This window comes from Rhinolophus hipposideros (genome assembly GCF_964194185.1).
Source record: "Rhinolophus hipposideros genome assembly, chromosome: 19".
Lineage (NCBI taxonomy): Eukaryota > Metazoa > Chordata > Mammalia > Chiroptera > Rhinolophidae > Rhinolophus > Rhinolophus hipposideros.
The window spans coordinates 47946783-47971462 of NC_138065.1; the positions used below are offsets into that span (position 1 = coordinate 47946783).

Genomic DNA, 24680 nt, shown 5'->3' on the forward strand with positions numbered 1-24680 from the left:
GAAGGAGGGGCCTCGCCCTGATCTCCGCCCCAGTCTCCGGGGCGGGCCGGAGCCCGAGGAAGAGGAAGGGGACGAGGACAACGAGCGACCGGGCGGCGGTGGAGGAGGAGGAGGAGGAGGAGGAGGAGGAGGAGGAAGGGGAGGCCGACCAACAAGATGGCCCCTGCTGCCGGAGCAGCCTCAGCAGCAGCAGGTGGGAGGCCGGAGGCGGCGCTGGCAGTGACGGCCGTGGCCGGGGCCCGGCGGCCTGGGACAGAGTCAGAGTCGACGGTGGTGGCGGCGGCGGCGGCGGCTGCCGCGGCGGTGGCGACGGCCGCGGGGACTCGGAGCTGAGAGGAGCTGCTGCTCGGACCAGCGCGGTGAGCGAGCGGCGGCGGCGTGGGGAGCGGGGCGGCGCGGCCCGGCCTGGGTGGGGAACAATAGGCGGCCGCGGCGGGGAAGGGGCTGTCCTCGCCCGCCCTCCGCTCCTCGGCGGCCTCAGGCCCCGCCGGCGGCCGAGGGGCTTGTCAGTGGCCGGCGGCCTTCAGGCCTCAGGCCTCCGCGTGCCGCCTGGAGGGCCTGCCCGGGGGGGGAGGCCGGCCGCGGGGCGGTGCGGACGCCGCCCTGGACGCGGGGAGGGCGAGCGCGGCTTCGGCCGGAGGCTCGGGGCCGGCAGGCTGCCCGGCGCCTCCGGGACTCCAGGGCCGGGCCGGGAGGCCACTGCGCCCCGGAAACGCTTTTGGACCCTCAGCGTGTGGGGTGGGGGAGGTGAAGGCGTCTGTAAACAGGCGCCGCCTCTGCCTCCCTCCCCCTCGGGGCAGCTCGTTTCCCCAACCCCTCAGGCGCCCCCTTCCCCGGAGGAATGGGTTTTACGACGTCGATTTCCCTGGAGATGGAACGATATAGTCTTTCTTCCTGGCGGCGATAGGCAAACTGTGCATGCAGGTGTCTTGTTTTAAAAAATATGTAAGTGCAGCAACGACAAATGCAAGGTAAAAGGTGATTAGCGGTGAGGGATGGAGAGGGATGGACGGCTGTCTACGGGACGTTCCTCTTTAAACACCTCCCTGGGCATCAGTTCTCTCTAAAGATCACTTATGCCCACGTCCCGGGTGAGAGTGGGACAAGGACGCTTAGGGAGCAGTCATCATAACTCTTGACATCCCAGAGTAGTCCACGAAACTGGAAACAAAGCCGTTTACTGGCAACGCAAAGACAAATTGTAATGTTGGAATAGAACTTTTCTCCAAACGAACCGTTTTGAATTATTAATGTGCCGCATAGGACCCAACAACAGCGCGAAACGGACCTCGTGGAGCATTTCTTCAGGGAGACAGACACGGTTCATCTGCAGGCTAGAACTTCTTGTGTCCTGTCTCATGTTCTAATTTTGTCTTTCAGTAATTTGCCCTAAAATGATGCAAGACCAGCCCTGTCCTCTGAGTTTGAAATTTGGTTTCTGAAGCAGATTTGATCAGGTTTCAAAACTTGATTATATTACAATTTTCAAAAACTAGAAACAACTGTTGTTGTTTTGAATGTTGAAGCTTATCAAGAGACAGCTGTTCATTATATTTGCCTTACTGTGGTGGTATCTGAAACTTCAACAATTACTATTTCTCCTTAACTTAATTTTTCAAAGGCACCTACCACGTCCATTTACAAATGATGGGGGAAAACTCATTTAAGTTTCTTCCATTCCAGTTTCTACCTAGGTGTGCAGAAATTTATATTAATGTTGTTTGGGTTCATCCAAGAAGATTGCTCCACTATTTAACACTCAATTGCATAGTCCATCTAGTTTGTGTACTTAAAAAGGAAGGTTGACCTGTGCAGAGAAGATGTCAGTTAATATCTTTCACCTGTGTTTAGGGTAAATTTCTCATTAGAATTGCCTATGTCTGTCGTAATTCAAAGCATTTTCAGGTTACAGTATATAAAGTTTAATGAGTCCTTAGGTCTTCCACAAGAGTTGACAGTAAATAGACTAGCAATTGAATAAACACTGGGGGTTGAACTATCTCATTGTTTAGGAGTAAAGTATAGTGGATAAGTATGAATGGCTTTCGTTTCATGCGTAGATGTGTGGATATTTTGATTAAGTGAAGGAAAGAACAACTTTCACATGGCTCTTGCTTATGTGAATTTTCTGGGTTTAAGTTTCAGAAAGGACACCTTTCTCTAAGTGCTCAAATCCATGATTTTTTTTAATGCCAAGTTTTGTTAGATCAATACAGAATGCAAGTAAAGTCTATATTGCAACGATTCTTAAATTTATCTGTGACCCTAACATTGCAACAAATCTAGTAACTTATGAATTTGTAAATTGTAAGTCATTAGCGTGCTTTGTTATGGAAAAAATCTCTTGTTGTATTATATTATAATCATAAATTATCATTTGCCCCATGCCTAATACCATTTTTCTAAAAACAAAGCTTTAAGTGTTAGGTTTTGTGTTTGAAAGTAGATGTTGATACAACAATTTATGGGTCAAGTCTGGGTCCCTATAGCTGTTTAACATTGAAAAAGTTCTTAGAGAATTCTGTTTTTGTGTCGAAACTGTTTCAAGATGTGATCCCTCAATTGTCATAGCATCATTATCAGCGTTTATTCTGATTATTTCAGTTCAGATTTTCTCAAGTAGTGTTTAAGAATTTCCTTCTAAGAAGTTTTGGTACCATAGCTTAGGAATCAGATTTGCATTTACTTTGTAATATTGAAAGTTAATAAATGTTTGATTCATTTGAAAAGATTTGAAAGTTGTTGGGTTGTTTTTTTCCATAAAAGTATTAGTTTTTCAAAGTATATTCGTTGAATGAGTAAAACGTTCCTATTTAATTCTCCTAGTTAGGCTATAATGTTGGTGGTATCGTTCTCATTTTGTGTATGAAGAATGTGAGGCTAGGAGAAGCTAAGTAAATAGCAAAAAGGCCGCACAGTAATTAATGGGTAAAAGAGCTTACTCAAACCCAGGTCCTGTGGCAGATGAGATGCTTCACTACTGCTACCATATGTTTCAAGGTTAAACTTTGAAGCATCTAACATATTGACAGATTATTTGTTTTGACCATGAACTATGTCTTGTAATCCTGTATTTGCCTTTAGCCCTAATATCCGTTCTAGTATCATTATTTGTACCCTGCTAAATATTCACTTACAAGTTTGAGAAAATATTTATTCATGTGAATTACGACAGAAACACTTATTTTTGCTTTTAGCAGATCTAAATACTATGAATATAGAAACATACCGTTTATATACGACAGATTTGTACTATTACTATAATTGTTTCATGGCTTTAATTATGTAAGCAGTTACTAAATTGTGCCTTTGAAATACTTTATGAGAATTTAAAAATTACCTTAGTAACATTCAGTGATATTAAAGTTGGGTCAGCTAGCATTTGAAATTCTTCAGTTGCATTTTTTAAAGTCATAAACCATTTAGAATTCGGCTGCATGTTTATAATCTCTAGATCTTAGGGCTTGAAATGGAGCTTGATAGGATCTAATCAGGCTACTCGTGCATATATCTTGAAAGTGGTTGGCATCCAATAAGATGAAGAATAAGCTGATAAATGATCCTTGTTTGGTGGACACCTTGGAGCAACATGTTCCTTGGCAGGGTGTACTGACCTGGTTTAACTTCGGCCCTGTCAGTGCTCCTGTAGTTCAAGTATTCCTTGGGGTTGGATTCCAGTGGATTTAAATTCAGACTGGCCTGCATCAAAATAGCCACAGTAGATTTTGAAATCAGCCTGTTCTGTAGGGTCCTCTTTAAGATCTCTCTTTTGTTTAATTCTGGAGTCTAGGCTGGACTAGCCTCAGAGGTTATGACATAATATTAATTTTGTCAGGCATTTCTACAAAGGAATTTTTCTCACACCAAAGTTTCTTAAGGTAAATTCTACACATTTTCAAGTGTGAAGTTGACTAATCTGAATTAATGTTGCCCTGAATCCCTAAGACAGCTTCAGCATCTTTGTTTATATCTATATTGGTCAGACTTGTGCCTGTTTACTTATATTAGTCACTTCTTACCAGTTCACAGTGTTTTCCTGATTGGTTCAAGAAAAGAATTCTAGTACAGATTTTGAGTCTACCTTACATGCACAGTGAAGCTGACTGAAATTGCATTCTGTCTTAGAGGAATAAATGTTTTAAGGTTCATTTGTATTTTTCTTTGAAATTATTTACAAATATATGTCTGAGCAATATTCTTTTGATGTTTGTCAAGCATTTTAGCACTGATGTCAGCACGCTCATTACTGAGCATATATGGTAATAATTTAACTTGTAATTCATTTTAGCTCAAAATCTCTAAGATCTAAGTAGCATTTGCACATGGTAATGTTTTTGAGGAAGAGTTCTAAAGAGGTCAATTTTATCTGTGTATCTTAACATAAATTTTTTTCATTGAGTTTTAATTCACATAACATAAAATGAATCATTTTAAAATAAGCAGTTCAGTGGCAGTACATTCACAATTTTTTGTGTGCAACTACCACCTCTAATCCCATAACATTTTTATCACCCCAAAAGGAAACTCTGTGCGCATTAAACTCCACATTCCCTCTGCCCCTAGTCCCTGGCAACCACCATTCTAATTTCTGTCTCTATGAATTTAACAACATTATTGTGAGTCAAGACTGAGGAAGAGTGCTGTGTATAATTGAAATTGCAGAACAAAACTTTGGGGTATGAGTGTTAGGAATCAAAAACCACCTCATTCTTTGCATGCTTCTCTAAGCACAGTAGGCACACTGCCAGGGACTCTTGATGGAATAAAAGTTGGAAGACACAGCAATTTGCAGTTTTAGTTTTGATCACTCCAAAGAAGTTGTACTCTCAGACTCATTTGTATTTCCTCATTGGGTTGTGAGAATTAACAAAATTTCATGGTTCCATACTAATGTGAGCAACTAATATTTAGTCTATCTACAATTTGTTTGCCTTTTGGTCTTAATGTATACAGAAGCAACGTGGACTATTAACACACTTCTTTGGACTTATTTGAGGTTATATTGGGAAATGATTGTTAGATTGAAACTGTGAAACTTATGAATAACTTTATGACTATTTTGTTTGGCTAATCTCTGAGAATATTTAGAGTTATGATTTACCTGACACTCTGCTTTTAATCCCTTGTTAAATAAATCTTAGAAACCTTGGTCTTGGCCTCATATCTGACTCCCTCCAAAAACATAGACAATGTTACGGAAGCAATTGGTTTGAGCCTTTTTAATTATTTTAGTTTGAGGGAGAAAAAAAACTTTTTCTTTCTGGAATAATGTATAATAAAATTGGGCTTTTGTGAAAATAGAATTGCTTTTAAATTTGAACTTTCAATTTTGAGCTTTGAAAATATCCTTAAATTTAAATTGGTACTTTCATAATTAAACTGAAATCTTAAAATTTATGGTGAGAAGTGAAATACAGATTTCATGTTATGAGTAAAGATTTGTAGTAAGTTACAGGAGAGCTACGTGGAGAAGAATTTAAATTTTGATACTAATCTCCCCTTTTTTAGGGAAAGTTTAATAAATTTTGTAGTAAGGACAACTTAGAATGATGAGAAAGAATTATATAAGAATATTTAGAAATCAATGCAGTAAAATTTCTGCTTTTTTTTTTTAATAGTGACTTTTTTCCCAGGAAAATATAACTGTAAATATATTTCTGTGTTTTTATGTATACCTTTTTAAGTTTTGATACTAGTACATGTTGGAAAGCTAGTGACAAGTTGTAAAAATAGCATCTTTAAATGGGAGATGTTTAGAAATCTAAGCTTGTAAATATGTTTTAGTGGAAGATTTGTAAATAGGATCTTATGTTTTTAGCTTTATTATAGAACAGTATTTCATCTATCCAGCTTCCAGTTTAGAATAAGAAGTAGACAAAAAGACTTTTAATTGTTGCAAAATTAATGAACTAAATCATCTGCACAAAGGCATTGGTTTAGAAGCTCTCTTGCTTTGTACGTAATTCTGTGCAGTTTGATGATATATTTTCTAATCCACAGCAGATTAAAAGCTACAAATTAGATGTGGGAGTACAGTCACTGTTGGTGAGATGGACAGCAAGGGAGATGACAGGAAAGAAAACCGCATTAGCTTGGGGCCGTTTAATGTAAGGACAACACCTCATTAGACTCTGAGTGTATCGTCAATTAATTATTGTTTTGTGCTATATCACTTATTCAAAAGGTTTAGAGAAGAAGAAAGAAAAAGATGACTCCAGAAATTAAAAGTTCCTGATGATAAATTCATTGTGGAAAAATTAAGCTATGTTTATAATTTTGGGAATTACAAAAATATGTACAGAGTATATTAGAACATAAACTTTGGAGTCAAATCTAGCTAGGTTCTCATCTTTTATCCCTTAAGTTTTATGATTCTTCATCTCTAAAAACAAATGGTAATACCTTCCTTTAAAGATTGTTTTGAAATTTAAATGAGGTGTAGTATACGTTTAGTATAATACCTGACATCTAGTACCCATTCAGTAAATGTTGTTTTTCTCCTTAAATTCTGTTTAACAAAAATGATTTAGAAAGAGATTCATCTAGAATATTTGAAAAAGTTGTGCTGTAAAATGTTACTTTTCAAGCCACATACGAGCTTTGTATAGTTTGGGATGAACTGTGTTGTACCTTGGGGTGGTGGTCAGAAGTGAAATACCATTCTAATTTTCTTCCCACATTAATCTTTCATTAATATGGACCCGTGCTGTTAAAATACAAATTACTAGCTAACTACATGTGGCTACTTAATTTAAAATTTTTGATGGACTATATTTTTAGAGTAGTTTTAGGTCTATAGAAAAATTAGGCTGAAAGTACAGAGTTTCCATATACACCTTCTCACAGTTACCTTTGTTAACATCTTATATTAGGGTGGTACGTTTGTTATAACTGATGAACCAATATTGATAAATTATTATTAACTAGAGTCCATGGTTTATATTAGGGTTCCGTCTTTGTGTGGTACGCTTCTATGGGCAAGATTGTCTTTCACTTAGCAATGTATATTTAAGTTTCTTCCATGTCTTCGTGGCTTGATAGTGCATTTTACTGCTAAATAATATTCCATTGTACTTCATGTGGATAAATTTAAGTTTTAATTAATTAAAACCAAATAAAATTTAAAATTTAGTTCCTCAGTTGCACTAGCCACATTTTAAGAGCTCAATAGCCATATGTGGCCAGTGGCGACTATATTGGAGAACATAGATAGAGAACTTTTCCATCATCTCAGAAAGTTCTGTTGAATAGTGCTGATACAAGCTATTCCCCCAAGGTCCGGTTCTTCATTTATATTCACTCTCACAGAGAATTTACCTATTTACGTGGCTTCAAGTTGTCCTCAAGCCTACATTGTCAATGCTTTGTTGCTTAGTCTGTTGGCAGCCCTAAACTTTACATAATTTAAATTCCTTTACTCCCCCAAAGACCCAGCCTTTCCAAATATTATCCATCATAGTAAGGTTTCCTCAGTTTCCTATCAGAACATCATCTTTTACTGCACTCTTCTTTGTTCCTAAAATCTGGAGTCATGTTTTTCTTTCTTACTCTAAACATTTTGATTATCAAAGGTATAAAGATCTCTCAGAGCAAATAAATGATAAAGTTGAGATTGGAATCTAGATCTCCCTATTTTAGTTCTCTCTTGGGGTCCCCACAAGTTGCGGTTGCTTTTACAATCACTTTTGAAGTTACAGTCGCTTGTAAAGTGGTTATCGGGGGCTATTTGATTATGTACTATGTAATTTAAAATATACTAACCAAAAGTATAGAGGCTATTGCTACAAATTTAGTAAATTATGATGTATTCTTTAAACATTTAGAATCTTAGATGAAGAAATTTATATTTAGCATATTTTTCTCTATAATTCATTTATGATGTAATTTCCTTTCCTCCATGTATGATCCATTTTAGATAATAAAAATTAATTGACAGTACTAATATGAATTGGCTGGTAATGATGAATAGAATTTGACTGAACATTACTGGCACCCAAAATTCTCTGTTGGCACTGATTTACATTTGGATTCTATTCAAAATACATTTTGATCTGTAAAATCCAAATTGCTTACCACATGAACATGTATTTTTCTAAACTCGTTGTATTAAAGTTTCCAAAGCTTGAAAAATGGAGAGCCTCATGTCAGTTTCCTTTGCTTTTTGAGGTAGTCTGTACCTCTACTTTTGCTGAAAGTAGCCATGGTCTTGATTTGATCGTCTCTATATAGTGGCTATGCTTGCTCAAAAGCCCATTTTAGGAATACTATTTGGCAGTAAGAAAAGATGAAATAGGACCATTTGTGACAACATGGATGGATCTTGAGAGTATAATGCTAAGCAAAATAAGTCAGACAGAAAAAGCAGAGAACCATATGATTTCACTGATATGTGATATATAAAACAAAAACAGCAAAAGAACAGAACAAACATGAGAAACAAAAACTCATAGACACAGACAATAGTTTAGTGGTTACCAGAGGGTAAGGGGAGAGGGGGGTGGTAAATGAGGGTAAAAGGGATCAAATATATGATGATGGAAGGAGAACTGACTATGGGTGGTGAACACACAATGGGATTTATAGATGATGTAATACAGAATTGTACACCTGAAATCTATGTAACTTTACTAACAATAGTCACCCAATAAAAAATAAATTTTTAAAAAGTCCATTTTATTAGAGACATTCTGTTAAAGAGTTTAGTCTTCCATATTTAAATACTGTCCTTTTAAAAAAAAACACCTGGATTAAATCTTCATTTTGAAGTGTTTTCCCTGTAATTACTGCTCTTAAAACTCATGTTTTATATGTCAATTTTTACATTAATTACCCCATTGATAGCAGTTTTTGAACTAATTTGTTTTAAACTGTCACTCTTTGCCTGAATCTAGCACCTAGCCTCTTTATTAAAAACTTAAAAAAAATACATGTAATTATTTAGAAAAATTGAGTTATGGGTTCTTTGAATTAACTCAATTAAAAAAAATACATGTAATTATTTAGAAAAATTGAGTTATGGGTTCTTTGAATTAACTCAATTGATCTGCATCAGTTTTTTCAGAAATATCATTTTATTATGTATGTCTGCAGTTGATGAAAACCTGCTCATAAGGGCACAAAAGGTACTTTCAATTTATTCTCTTTCTACTGTGTTTCCCCGAAAATAAGACCTAGCAGGACCATCAGCTCTAATGCATCTTTAAATTAATATAAGACCCGGTCTTATTTTTATATAATACAGTACCGGTCTTATATAAAATAAGACCGGGCTTTATATAACGTAATACAAGACCGGGTCTTATATTAATTTTTATTCCAAAAGACACATTAGAGCTGATGGTCCAGCTAGGTCTTATTTTTGGGGAAACATGGTACCACTATTTTTTTAAATGTTCGCTTATTGGAATAAAATCTCTAGAATAGAAAACGTGAGATGTAAATCTCTTTAAATGCATTTAAGAGTAACTTAGACTATCACAAAGCCTTGAACAGGTAATAATCTTATGAAAGCACTACTGAATATTAAAGTGGTAGCACCCGTTCTCCTAACAGTTGGCATTCATTAATTCACTGTACTCGGAGGTTAAGATAAAACTTGAAGCATCCTGTTAAGTGCACAATGACAAAATGGTGAGTGAGGCGGAGGGGGAAGAAGGGGGAACAGAATTCCATCAATAAGATCTCCACATTTGAGAGAGATTTCAGATTCAGTTGTGGATCATTTTTATTATCTTTTTGTTTTTAAAGACTTTATTTTTTAGAACAGTTTTGGATTCGTAGCAGACTTGAGAAGAAGGTACTGAAATTTCCCATATACCCCCTGCACGCACAGGTGCACAGCCTCCCCCATTATTAACATCCCCACCAGAGGGACATTTTGTTACAACTGATGAACCTAGGTTGACGCTTAAAAGTCCATAGTTTACATTAGGGCTCACTCTTGGTGGTGTACATTTTGTGGGTTTGGACAAATGTATAATGACATTTGATAATTGATAATCCATCATTATAGTGTCATACAGAATATTTCATTGCTCTAAAAATCCTCTGTGCTCCACCTATTCATCCCGTCTCACCACAGCTCCTAGCAACCACTGATCTTTTTTATTGTTTCCATAGTTTTGACTTTTCCAGAATGTCCAAGAATTGGAATTGCTAAAAAAAACTTGCACGGCCAAAAGCTTTTCTAAAAGAAAGGGTCTATTGAGCTATATACTATCCAGAAAAGGACCAGGTCCTGGGGCATGCAATCTAAACCACCAACAGCAGGGCTGCATGGAGCAGACATGTCCACCATCGTGGGATTGACCAGCAGTTTGGGGAAGAAAGATCTGAGTCGTTTTGAAAGAATTGCATTGGCTACAGATAAAGGGGATGGGAGAAGGTGAAGTGGGGCTGGTTCTGGGATAGGTGCGTAGTCCGTACGGACGAAGAGTTTGCTCTTGAGGATTAGTGGTGGGCAACAGTCTGCACAGTTCACACGTAAGCAAGATTCAGTGGCTGCTGGTGGTTGGCTGTTCGGTCTCTAGATAATTGTGGAAATACATACCCATCTTTGGGTTGTTTCCCAATTTTGTAGAGCTTTTTAGGAAAAGATGCTATGAACATTTTTGTATATGTTGGTGGACATAAGTAGTCATTTCTTTTGTATAAACACCTAGGAGTGGAATTTTGGGGTCATTTTGTTTGGCTTTGTTTGGCCTAAATAGATACTGTCAGTTTTCCAAAGTGAATGTACCAATTTCCAGTGCCATCAGCATTATATGAGACTTTTACTCCACATATTTTCTTTAATACTTGGTATTGCAGTTTAAAAAAGTCTGTAGCCATTCTGGTAGGTGTATCTCATTGTCATTTTAATTTAAATTCCCCTCATGAGTAATAATACGCTATAACTCTTCAATAAGCGTATAATATGCTTGTTGGCCATTTGGATGTCCTCTTTTGTGAAATGTCTGTTCTCTGTTGTCCTTTTTTTATGAAGTTGTTTGTCATGGAAGGAAAACAGCAGCAGTTGTAAGGAGGGTGGAGGCAGACGAGAAGAAAGCTGGAGGCAGAGATCAGTTAAAAGGTTACCTGTGATCCAGGTGAGGGAGACTATGCTCCACGAGGGTGGGGACTTCCTTTCATTCAGGCTGAATCTCCCAGTCTCGGGACACCAGCACATACTAGGTGCTCAAAAAGTATTTTTGTTTGATTGTTTTCACTGAATGAATGTGGACCTGAATCAGGGAAGTAGACATGGAAAGGAAGCTATAGATACAAGAGATAATAAAATGCCTTCATGGGAGTAGAAGAGGATGGAATTAGGGCGCGTACCAGATTACCTGGTATGTACATTGAGTGTCAGATTGGATAGTGCTGTCATCAAAGAAATAAAGACTACAGAAGGAATTACCAGTTTAAAAATAGGGATAAGTTTAGTTACTGTGTGGACTGGAGCATATTACCTAACATCTATACTTCAGTTTCCTCAACTCTAAAATTTAGCCCTACTGATGCCTAACAGGGTCATTGTGAGGCCTAAATGAGATAAAGCATATAAAACGTTTAGAATAGTGTTTGGCACATAGAATGGACTCCAGAAGGTTAGAGATAGAAACAAACAAAATCCGTCTTTATGGAGCTTACATTTTAGCAGTGGTGGGTGTATATATAGCAAAATAAGTAAAAACATAGCACATTGGATGGTGAGAAGTATTATGGAGAAAAAAATGAATCAGGAAAGGCATGAGAAGCAGTTGTGCATGGTGATAGTGGAATTGGGTTGAGGGATCATTTTAAATAAGGTGATCGAGTAAGTCACTCCCTAAGGAAATTCACACATTATGCCTGTAGGGAAATGGGGCAAATATTCAGGGTTAGGGAAAGAATGGAATAAACTGTTCATAATTTTTTTTTAAGATAAAGCAGAGCTCCCTATTTTTGTGAAATAGAGTGTAATATTAGGTTTATCTGTTTTATTGTGTAGCACACAGCAATTACTTACATCAACCTTTTATCCCCTCCTCCCTGCATCTCTCTCTCTCTCTTCCCCCCGCTCCACTCTCCCCTCCCCCCCAAACCTCAGCATGAATTTAATCCCTAGAAGATTATCATTACATATTTTGGAGGAGGTGTTTTATGTTTAATTCTAATATATTAGCAATAAATTAGTAGGTTCTCTAACAGTAGTTACTACTTGAGAATCAGCAAAATATCTTCTTTCATAATTTATACACACACATGTTCCAAACCCCGTTATATATATAAATAAGATATACTGTAGCTGTAGGCGTCTGTGTTTGGAGTCTGTGTAGCAATTTGTTCATTCTTTTAAACTTCTCAAAATGAAATTTGCCTAGGACAACAGTCGAAAAATAATTCTAAATAGAAAGTTAACTTTTTTTTTTTTTTGGTAGCATCATTTTTCAAGTATGTGCAATTGAAAGTCACAGTGACTGTTTTCTGGAAATAGTTTGAATTCTAGCAAGTATATCCCACAAAAACAGAAATAATGTAAACGTCCTTATGCCTAGGCCACTAGATTATGGGCACAAAACATTTTAATAACACTAATACTGTTATTTTATTAAATATACTAGATTATATCTAAAAATGCAAAAATTCCCTAGGTCAGAATATGCACTTGAGTATCACTTGACAATTGCAAAAAAAGCATGTTGCATATCCCGTTTACCTATTCTGAATACCTCCGCCTCCTTTCTCTTTGTTGCCCAGTTCTAGAATCAGTCAAAGCCATACGGTAGCAACCAAGTGCTGCAAGGAAGTGTAAGGCATAAGGTCCCTGGAAAAAAGCAATAGAAGCAAGTAAAAGGAAAGAAGTGGGAGCTATTAGTGTGACATGTGCTTCTGTGTTTTCATAAGTAAAGACAGGATTCTTTATTCTCAAGTGCTGTTATTGACACCTGTTTTTGTTCCTTCAGTTCAACACAAGAAATTTGCTGCGTTCAAAATCCAAATGTCATCACTGCTCCAAAAAGGAGTTCATAAAAGGTAGCTTCCTAACTGGGGTCAACCTAACAGGAGTGCTTTGTAACATTTTAAAAATATAGATGTAAAAAAACTTAATATGTAACGTTGAGTGAAAGAAGCCAAAATACAACAGAATATGTACTGATGATTCTGTTATATAGGATTTTAAAACAAACAAAAGTGATCTAGAGTATTAGAAGTTGGGGTAGTAGAGAATAAAGGGGTGGCGAGGGGGCCCTTCTGGGGTGCTGGTAATGCACATCTTGGGTGTACAGGTATGTTCACCTTGTGATAATTCATTGAGCTGAGCATTCTTACCTTTCTGTGTATGTTATACTTCAGCACATAAAATCAGGATTCATTTTCTATTTCAGTGTGGATTATTTCTCAGTGAAGTGTTCTAATAAAGTATTCCTGTGGCTCTCTTCAAAGGAAATGCAGTAGTTGCTATCACCTGATTTTTCAAATAGATAAATAAACTGGTAGGCCTAAACAATTCCCCAGTCCTGGACTGGTTAGCATATGGCCTGTCTTGGAGAGGTTCCATAGGCATTTGAAAAGAATTCTCCTGTTGTTGGTATAGTATTCTAAGGGTGTCTTTTAGGTCCAGTTGGTTAATGTTATTCAAGTCTCATATGTATATCCTTGTTAAGCTGTGCACACTATTCTGGGTGGTAAGGCCCTAGGTTTCTTGCCTATCTGCTTTTCTTTAGGCCTGTGGACTGTCTGTTGGAGAAAATGTAAATACTGCAGCTTGATAAGTTTGCTAATGTATATTGGCTGGCTTCTTCTGTATTACAGTCATAGAGCAAATAGCAAGAGAGGAAGAAAACCCAAGATAGTCTCTGAGTTTAAGAAATCTACAGGCCAGTCATAGCCTAGCCTTGCTTTATTGAGGTCACGGTTATCAGGGATACGGGTTAAGAAACTGTCACAGTGATCCACGTAAGAGATGTTGGTAGCCTAAACTAAGGTCTTGGGAATGGATGGGAAGGTTTTAAGACACACTAAAGGAATAAAATGAGTAGGACATGGTGATAGATTCGTTGAGGAGGAGGATTTAAGGAAAAGGAAGTAGTCAACAATGATCCTCATGCTGTGTCGACAGCTAAGTCCCTCAATCATTGACAGAGAATAAAAGGTTAGGTAAGGGTGCAATGGTTTGAGACTCGAGTTGGACATGGGTGACTAGCTAGCTGGTTATATGGCCCTGGCACTCTGGAAGAGAGCTCGGAATTGCCATGTCGATTTGGAAGTCAGCTTCTAGTCGGTAGTTGAAAGCTGAAAATAGATGATATCACTCAAGGACATTTTGTAGAGAAGAGAATCAAGGAACGAATTCTGAGGAACTACACATATTCCAAGGATGAGCAGAGAAAAAGAAGCCCTCAAGAGAGACACGCAAGCCACTTAGTGTGATTCTTGCACTGCCATTATAGCAGTGAAAGAGGGGCAGCATTTGCAGGAGTAGCTGGTCGACATTATTAAATACTGTATATATAGGAAGAAATAAGATAAGGACTAAGATGGAACCATTGAATTTCATAAGATTGTTCATGTGTTAAGAGTCGTTTCAAAATAGTGGTTGGGATAAAGTGATAGTTTGAAAACTGAAAAGTGAGGGGTGGAGAATAGCGTTTAGGAGAAGACAGGGATTGAATGACTTTTTAAAAAAATAAGACAGTTGGTGATAGAAATGTGTTTTTTAGCTCCTCTGAACAAGGACTGAAGTGTGCTGGTGAGAAAAGAGCTGGGTAAGACATGTAAGTTGAAGAAACAATATTAGTGTTGCTCCTTAAAATGTCTCAATTCCATTGGGTTCCTCAGGAGTCTATAGGTTGGTATTTAACAATCTAAAATACAAGTTTATGAGGTACAAGTTAGATTTTCTTTTCATTTGAGCATTTTCGCTTACATTCAAGATATTGAGTACTTGCCAATCAGATTTGTCATTGTGTCTAAAAATAACTCCTGGGACATAAGGAGCAAACTTCCTCTATAATAAGGATTCATTATTGTGGAAGGATGATTTCTTTTTTTTTTTTTTAATTTATTGGGGTGACAATTGTTAGTGAAATTATATAAATTTCAGGTGTACAATTCTGTATTACATCGTCTATAAATCCCATTGTGTGTTCACCACCAAGAGTCAGTTCTCCTTCCATCACCATATATTTGATCCCCCTTATTCTCATCTCCCTCCCCCCACCCCCTGAAAGGATGATTTCAAACTGTGACCTGAAAAGCTATCTAAAGGCTTCTTAAAATATTTGCCTAGTCTTCAGAACTTTTGACTGAGTTATCTTTATGATTTAGCAAAGAGCCTTAATTAAGGAGACATCAATTTTCACAAAGAAAACCAGTTTCAGAAATTTGCTCTTAATTTGAAAGCAGTTAACAAGATAGCAGATCAATTTAAAATGCCTAATATGTTCCAGAATATTCCTGATTTGGATTTATTAGTTCTTGGGATGATCTTGATGTTTGGATTACCACTAAATGGTGATGACATACTAACTTGATATTAAGAGTAATAGTATATGTAATATTCAGCAGTGTTAATGCAAAAACAGAAAAAAGAAAATTTCCCTTTGCTGTTTTGCTACAATGGATAAGTCTTTTTCTGCTTACTACCTCACAGTCCCTTTAAAGGCAATGCTTTTGAGTCTGGCCTTTTCATTCTACCACCTTTAATAACTGCTGATGTCCTCTTCAGTGTAGCTGATGTACACCTAACGTATAACTCAGCTTCAAACTGTACACAAAGTTAGATGCTGATTCACTTTCTAGAGGACTGTTTCAACTTCAGATCAGAAGGCTTCTCCATGAATGGTTTTTATCTTCCTTACTGTTTCTTCTCTTAAATTTGGTGTTAGGTTCCAGGTAGAAATGTTTCTTTTTGTCCCTCTAAACACTGGGAAAGTAAGCCACCTAAATTAACCCTTTGCAGCTTTCTCAACCCTTCTTTATCGTGATCTATTTTTCAGGCTTTTCCACCTTGAAATCAAAAGCCCTTCTCTTTATTCCTAGCCCAAATATTTCTCCATTTGTACTAACATTAGCATATTTATATCTAGGATGTTGTGTACAGTATAGGGTTACAATTCAACCCGTATATTTTTGGAAGAGATATTTTAACAGTCAAAATTGGGTCTTTCTTCACAGTGTTATTGCTGGAAAAACCTAGAGCCTCCTCAAAAATCTCAGGCTACTATGTCGTCTGTAAATTAATTGATACTCTGCTGGAAATTATAACACTGAATAGTGTAATAATAAGCCTTCATTTATTTTTCGTTTTGTTTTTTATTTCCTGTGTTTGGCTTCATTTTTCAAGATAGTTAAAACTTTTCTCTGATGTTGCCCTGCATGTTGGTTGTCATGGAAATGTTCCAAAGAAATGGCAGAGTAAATTAAGGCCAAGGATAATGAGTTAAACTCATCTCATGAGGTAGGGCTGGGTGGGAGTAGATCCAAGATTGTCTTCTTAAATCTTTCAGGTTTTGTTTGATATCCTATCTCTCTCAGAGCAGTTTATAGTTCAAATTCACATAAGAGCTGAGTTTCAGTCTTAGCTAAACAGTTTATTAGCTTCAGGCAAGTTATTTATGCTACAGAAGCCAGGAGTTATCTACGAAATGCACATAGTACTGTGTTGGAGGAATGACTGGCCCAGAGTGGATACTTGATGAATTTTACTTTCCATGTTTCTCTGATTTCTCTAAGTCAGAGGCAGATAAAATGAACCTGTAATAGAGGAGATGATGATAAATTTTTAACAATTTTTCAAATGTCAGTTTAATATATTTAAATAAAATCTTGAAAGCAACATAATTTATTTCATAGAACTATTGCTGTGCTCATAGAACAAATCTGAATAATGTCTTTATATTTTTAAGTAATCACATTTAAAAATTTGAAAACTGGCTTTTTATAAAAAGCCTTTAATGACTTTTAACAACTTTATTGAAGTATAATTTGCATACTATAAAATTTGCTTATTTTAAGTGCACAATTCAATAATTTTTAGTAAATTTACAGAATTGTGCAGCCATCACCACAATCCAATTTTAGAGCATTGCCATCACCCCTCAAAGCTCCCTTGTCTTAAAGACTATTAACTTTCACCTGTAAGGTGACACAAAGTATAGGATTTAAAGGTACCATTTTGGGAGTTAGGCTGGTCTGCATTTGAATCTTAGTCTTGCTACTTGCTAGCTTTGTGTCTTTGGATACTTCTCTGTACTGTCGTTTCTTTTATCTTCAAAGTGGAGATAATTACATCACAGCATTGCTGTGAATATTTAATACATTAGATACTACATACAGAGCATTGAAAGTACAGGCATGTAGTTGGTGCTTAACAAATATTGGTTACTAGTGGTTCTCTATATTGTGGTTTAGTTTTATGGTAGACGTTTAAAGAAGAGAACCATCTGAAAACACCTAGAATACTGCCTGACACATGGTTTGTTTTCAGAAAACCAAGCTCTGTTATGCATCACGTCCTCATAATTTTGTCTCTTTGGCAGTTGCTTTAATCACAGTTAAACCTTGAGGTTCACAATATATAGTTATTTGTTATTTTGCAGAGGCATGGACTTGAATTGAATAGCTACAAGGCAGCGGTAAGTTGAAGTTTGATATCTGCAAAAGGTCACTTAGCTAGTGGAATGAGTCATTGGTCTTACTGTTTACTGTTCATTGAAATAATTTTACTCTGATAAGATCCTATGTCTTTATTAAAAAAGCTCAGAAAAGTCAAGTGATAATATTAATGATTAATTTTATTAATATAAAAACAGATTTTTTTAAGTGATAGTTTTTCATCAGATTTTGGAAGTTGGGATAACTCAGTAAAACATCAAACGTTAGATTCTGTACAGTAGCTCCAATCTGTACAGTGACAAGGAAGAAGGCATGAAACCAAATAACAGTCTTTTAAGTGTTTTCTATGAACATTTTTCCCGGTATAATGTGTATATTATTGGTGAAATTATATTTTTTAATTTGGACCTTCTTCAAGGTGAACTGATTTCTTTTTAATATCGTGTATTCTGTGTTGTCTGTTACCATTTATCTACAGTAAAATCACTAATTGTTGCCATTTGTGTAGGAGGGTAGACCTTATTTAAACTGATGGGAAAGTTGACCATTGCTCTCATCACTGAGCATCTTTTGGATTTTTTTTTTAAATAAAGACTCATCATTCATGCTCTGTTTCTGATTAGTAAGGTTCCAGTAGAATGTACTTCTAATGAGCTACATTTGGGCTGACCCCCAACACATAATGATTTACCTGCAGGCCTTGAGCTCGTGTGCTTTAATAGAATTATTCAGCTTTTTTTTTTTCTTTTTTCCCTGACAAAATCTTGCTCTAAGGAAATTTAAAAAATCAGTGTTGGTATTTTAGCAATTTTATTTCGTATGTTTACGCTTGACTGAAAGAATGTTTATTACATTCACTGAGCAATATGTCCTGTGTGGTTTAGATATGTTTTGTGGTTGAAGAACCATGTAAACACTGTCTTTGAGAAGCTTGGAGAATGTTTGGAAAGATGACTTTGGAGAAAGATGTTTCAAGAATGAAGAAAGGGAAACTCTTCTTAGATCTAATAATTACAATTAATGACAGACACTTTGTCTCTAAAAAATATCTTTGCTGTTTTTATAATTCCTGAATTAGAATCATCAAAGAGTGACTTACTGTTCTTAGTCATCAAGCTTCCCAGGCAAAGTCAAGCTTTTACAATACTATTTTCCCCTTGGTGTCTCAGACCTATCTTTATGGTCAAAAGCTTGCTTTTATTTTTAGTGAAAAACTGGGTGCTGATTCTGTATGTTTGTTCTATCTAGGTTGGTATAGTTGTGTCCAGAGCTAGTTTACTAGAAAATGTAAGAGGTTAGCAACTATGTAATCTCATTTTACTAGTTTAATAAACTATGCCAGTTCTTTGAAACAGATAAGTTATACAAAAGTTTATAAGGGTTTTTAATGAATTTTGAAAAGAGCTAATAAAATTTTAGTGTGCCTGAATTGTAGTGAGGAGCTCTAGCTTTCCTAGTAAACAACACAGAATAGGTCTGTGCTCTTGTGGAGTCTGTCTTCTAAATAATAGGAGAACATAGACATTGAGTGAACAAAAATATAAGGAAGAAAATGCAACTTATAGATGATGGAAATGTTTCGCAGGGAATTTAAATACTGTGATGGACTAGAGAGGAATTTAGAGGTTATTTGAGAGTTTTAAGTGGTCAGGGAGGTCTGCTGAGGAATTGACATTTTTAATGGCATCTAAATGATAAGGAGCGGCCTCCATTTCAAAGATTAAACAGAGACTAGTATTAACATTCTAAGATGGAACCAAGCTTCACTTGAGTAGCTGGAGGGTAGTGGGGTGTGAGGACAAGTGTTAGAAAATGAAGTTGGAGAGCTAAGTGTAGGTCATAACATTTAGGTCATTGTAAACCAGGATAAGAAATCCAGATTTTATTTTACATGTAGTGGGAAGCCAGTTCAGGATTTTTAGCTGGAGAATTAGCAAAGGAAAGTCAAGATAGAGACCTGATGACTCCAGAAGTTTAAAAAATCAAAAGCATAGCCAGTGAATTGGGAATGATGAGGGAGGGCAGTGTGATTCATTATTGGCACTCTCAAGGAGGAAGTAGTCATCTGTTTCACATCTTGTTGAGAAGTTAAGTGAAATTAGAGCAATGCCCTGACCCTTAGATTTGGCAACAAGTTTGCCTGAAGAACAGTAGCTATTAGGGAATACAGTTTGTGACATTGGGTTTTGAACAAAACTGCAAGTAGTTCTTCCTTAATCTGTGAGTGGTGATGTGGTTTAGAGTTTGGGTTTTGAGCCAGAATATTTGGGTTAATAGCTCTATTTCTTTTTAGTGTTTTCAGCATCTCTAAATCTCCATTTTTTATATTTGTAAAATGGGATAACATTTTATTGGTTTGCTCTATGTAAGGCATTTAGTACGGTATGTGCACATAGTTTTATAAGAAGTAAAAATTATAGTGACCTGCAGTAAAACATTTATCTTTTGTGTTCTTTGGGGTTTGCACAGTTTATAGTGTTTAAGGAAATAAACTGCTGTTTTATCTTGATTTTATGATTAACAAATTTTAAGTTCTCTACACGGCCATACTAGTAAAACGGAAGGAACCATCAACTCTGTTTTGCAGGGATTAACACAGGATCCGATTCTTTGCAGGTATTAATACAAAGCCATGCTAATCCATAGAAACGTTCATGTAGGTGATACTTTACCAGCTTAATCAGCTTCAGCAAACATATTCTGACTAATACTAGTTCTTGTTGCAAAAATTATGTCCTCTAAACACTTACACGTTTTTTTCTTTGTTTTAAAACATTCTGCACCCCCATGCACAGTTACATTGTTTGACTCTACTATTGAGTACAATAACTAGATACTGTATTTTTTAGCGTTCCAGATGATAGTTTCAATTTATTAAGTAGTAGTAATTTCATGTAAACTTGCAGCTACTCATAATTTCTTTTGTTAAAATTATGTATAATTAAAACATTATAGAAATCAAAATGTGGGCAGTTTCTTTTGGGGGGACAGGGAGGCAGTTTATTGTTATCACAGGGCCATTTGAACACACATGCAGATAACTTTTAGATCCTGAGCATGAAATTAACTTGGTAACTGTCTGCTAGGCCATTAATTTTTTTTTTCATTGTCTATTTATCCGGTAGCATGCTTTGCAAAAACCCAAACAAAGCTGAGGTTACTCAGAAGGCAGATAACTATGTGCTGTGTCACTGTTTCCCCAACAGTTCAGAGTCTGGCACATAGTAGTGCTTAGTAAATATTTGTTGAATGACTGGATAAAAGTTTTAACATTCTTACAAACTGTTCTCTTATCAGTAATGGGCTTGTATTTAAGGTTATTTCAATAAAACATGAATTCAGTGTAATGTTTGAAGACTTACGGTATATAGATTATTAGTTAATTGCAGCTTAAATAAGATTTTTGTTCATCTTTGTAAGTAGTCTCTACTGAGCATAATCAAGTCTTTAAGAACTTGGAATGCTATGTTACTTTATTGTTCTGTGCATCAGTTCTCATTTTTAGAAACTACAGTTATAGTAAGTTTGGTAGATACTGTTTAAGATACACGCTAGAAGTTTCTGGTTGGGTTTTATACATAAAGAAAATTTCTGTTAGACACAGCTGATGAGTTTTGTGATTTGATTTGGTGTTTATCTCCCACCAAAAATAAGAGGATAGACAGTGAAAATCAATTATACATGAGTTCCTGTTAATATAATTGTTCTATCATTCTTAAATTTGAGAATTTTAAAAAGCTTTTGAAGTAAATTTTAACTGTGTTCTAACACAACACACAATAGCAAGTATAGGCAGTACTGGGGGGTTAAAGATACCTACCAGTAAATAAAACTCTTAAGACTATGTAAAACCCTTAAAAATAAACCTTAAAAAATTCTACTGTATGTTTTCATCTCATTATCTATACAAAGTTATATGATAAAATCTTTTAAGGTAGTTTTTATTTTAGGCTAATTTTTAAAAACCTTTTTGTTGAGGTGTAATATTCACAGAAGTGTACTTATTAAAAGTGTAGAACTTGATAAATTTTTACAGCTGAACAGATTCATGTAACTGGTGTACAGGTCAAAAACACTATTATTAGCCACCTTACAAAGACTAATTTTAAAATATAAAACAATCATAGATTTAGAGAAAATTGGAGCGTTAGGTCTGGATCTAACTTTATAACTAACTTCAAGTGTCAACCTCAGGCAAGTTATTTTATCTTCTGGGGTCTGCTCCCCATCTTTAAATTGAGGGGATGAGACAGAATGTTTTATTACAGCTCTAATTCTGTAAAAGTGCAAAAAGATGGCCTATGGTAACGTAAACGTGGTGTGAAAGGTTGTAGGTAGTAGGATGAGAAAGCACAGTTTAATTGAAAAAGAAAGACGCTTACTTTTTTTCCTTTTCTTTGTTTTCCAGGTTATATTTCACACTATGTGCTGACTGTATCTACAGAAGATACTTTAAAAAAAAAAAAAAAAGATAAACTTTTTTCAAAGATTTTGATTCCAGTGGAATCTTTGCTTTAGATATTGTGTGTGTATGTGTGAGTGAATCGTAACTCCAGAAGCAATGCCTGTACAAGCTCCACAGTGGACGGATTTCCTTTCCTGCCCAATTTGCACTCAGACTTTTGACGAAACAATTCGAAAGCCCATCAGTTTGGGTTGTGGCCATACTGTCTGCAAGATGTGCCTGAATAAACTCCACCGCAAGGCTTGCCCATTTGACCAGACCACTATCAACACAGACATTGAGCTTCTTCCCGTGAACTCAGCATTGCTGCAGCTGGTGGGTGCTCAGGTAAGTGGAGTAACTTTTATGTTTTGATGTCTGTGTGTGTGTGTGTGTGTGTGTGTGTTTTCTTCCCGAGAGATGCTTGTTGAATTAAAATCGGGTAACATTGCCTTCTATTTCAATAGATAAAATTCTGTTCAGTACTGTGCAAATCCTTTATATCAGTCTATTAGACTTACTGTCGTCGTGCAGTATTTCTCAGTCAGAATGCTGTAGCATCCATTTAATCTGCTGGTCAGACTTTCTCAACCGTCTTAGCTCTTCAGATCACTAGAGAAACCTAGGAAGTCGCAAGCACCTCGTGATATTGAGGAAAATATTCACAAAACCACTGTATTTTACTTAATAGGAAAAGTGAAGCTGCTTCAGACAATTTTGCTTAGTAGAGGCTAATTGAAATGAAAGATAAAGAAGATGACAAAAACTGTAGAGCACACAGCCTTTGGGAACCATTTATCTAGAGTAGGATAGGAGCAAATATCCCGAGGTACCTATAAACTTTAGTGTGGTAATTCTGAAAGTGATACTCTGAAAGTTTTATGTCAGAATTCTCAAATTAGAGATTAGTGGTATCCTCAGAGGGTTTCACAAAGCCCGGGAGACAGATTTTTGAGAGCTAGATTCACTGAAATAATTCCTCACTAGGTTAATTTGCATAGTGTGAGTCTAAAGTACCATATATTTCCCATAAATTCTTTTCTGAATAAATATACTGGAACTTTGGACTTATTCCCACTAATGTCTTCCTATAAGTTATTATAAAGTAGTGAAGGTTGACATTGTGTATGTTGGAGATAAAGAGAGCATTTCTAGAATAGCTTATTTAAAAGGATAACAATATATTTACATACCTTTCTTGATGATGTCACCAACAACACTACGGAATATTTGTCAAAAAGGAAAGTGCCGTTGATTTTTTTTTTTCCTTCTGTACTTAATTTTTCATTTCATAATCATTTTTATTTTGAAAATTCCACTATGACATTTTGGAAACGTTTAAAAATAGACTTATTGGGGATAACAATTTTAGAAATATAATATTTTAGTAAGAACCAAGGTTCACTTTTTAAAATAAAGTGGCCTAAAGATGAACTAATTCTTTTTCTACAAAATGAGTAAGACCTTGTCATAGCTTAACAGAAACAACTAATGTTTGTGAAATATGAGTATAGGACATTTAAAATAGCTACTGTTTTAACCCTAAAGATTTGTTTAAAAACAGTTAGAGCTAATAAATTAATTAAAGTTTCAAGATACAAAATCAACTTGCAAAAATCAGTTGCATGTCTGTCTATACACTAACAATGAACAATCCAAAAGGAAATTAAAAAGACAATTTCACTTACAGTAACATCAAAAAGAATACAATACTTAGGAATAAATTTAGCAAAGGAGGTGAAACACTTGTACACTGAAAGCTACAAAACATGCTGAAATGAATTTTAAAAGATGTAAATAAATGGAAAGACATCACGCACTCACGTATAGGCAGATTTCATATTATTAAGATGACCCCAAAGTAATCTACAGATTCAAATGCGAGCTCTATCAAAATCCCAATGGTGATTTATTTTTCAGGAATAGAAAAATTCACCTAAAATTCATACGGAATCATAAGGGACCCCAAAAAACAATCTTAAAAAAGAACAAAGTTACAGGAATCGCACTTTCTGATTTTGAAACTGCAAAGCGACAGTAATCAAGACAGTATGGTACTGACATAAAGGCAGATATTTAGATAGTGGAATAGAATAGAGAGTTCAGAAATAAACCCTCATGTATAGTCAGATGATTTTTGACAAGGTTGCCAAGACCATTCAGTGGAGGAAAGGAGAGTCTTTCCAAAAAATGGTGCTGGGAAAACTGGATATCCAAATGCAAAAAAATGAATTTGGACCCCTACTTCACACCATATACAAAAATAAACTCAAAAGGGATCAAAAGCTAAATGTAAGAGCTAAAACTACAAAACTCTTCGAACAAATAATAGGCATAGAATTTGTGACCTTGGAATAGGCAGTGGTTTTGTAGATAGGACACCAAAAACAAGAGAAAAGATGAATTGAACTAAATCAGAATTTAAAACTTTGTGCTTCCAATGACATCATCAAGAGAGTGAAAGAACAACTCACAGAATGGGAGAAAATCATTGTAATTCATATACCTGATCAGAAACTTGTATCTAGACTATATAAAGAACTTTTGCAACTTAATAAAAAGAACATAATTTTAAAATGAGCAAAGATCTGAATAGAGCCTCACCAGAGAAAGATATACAGATGGCAAGTAAGCAAATCAAAAGTTGCTCAGCATC

The 24680-nt window shown here is 36.1% G+C and overlaps 1 protein-coding gene across 4 annotated transcripts in view; it reads left to right on the forward strand.

The window, feature by feature from the left end:
* Positions 1 to 38: 38 nt before the first annotated feature.
* The window catches only part of RC3H1 (ring finger and CCCH-type domains 1), a 56410-nt gene continuing 31768 nt past the window's right edge, over positions 39 to 24680 (forward strand). The window contains exons 1-2 of one of the 4 annotated variants that reach the window (XM_081025347.1): positions 39 to 359; positions 21989 to 22372. In XM_081025347.1, the coding sequence (XP_080881473.1) occupies positions 22142 to 22372 (231 nt within the window). In that variant the 5' untranslated portion in view covers positions 39 to 359; positions 21989 to 22141. The remainder of the gene's footprint in view (positions 360 to 21988; positions 22373 to 24680) is intronic. The other 3 variants (XM_081025350.1, XM_081025348.1, XM_081025349.1) reach the window with 3 other exon arrangements.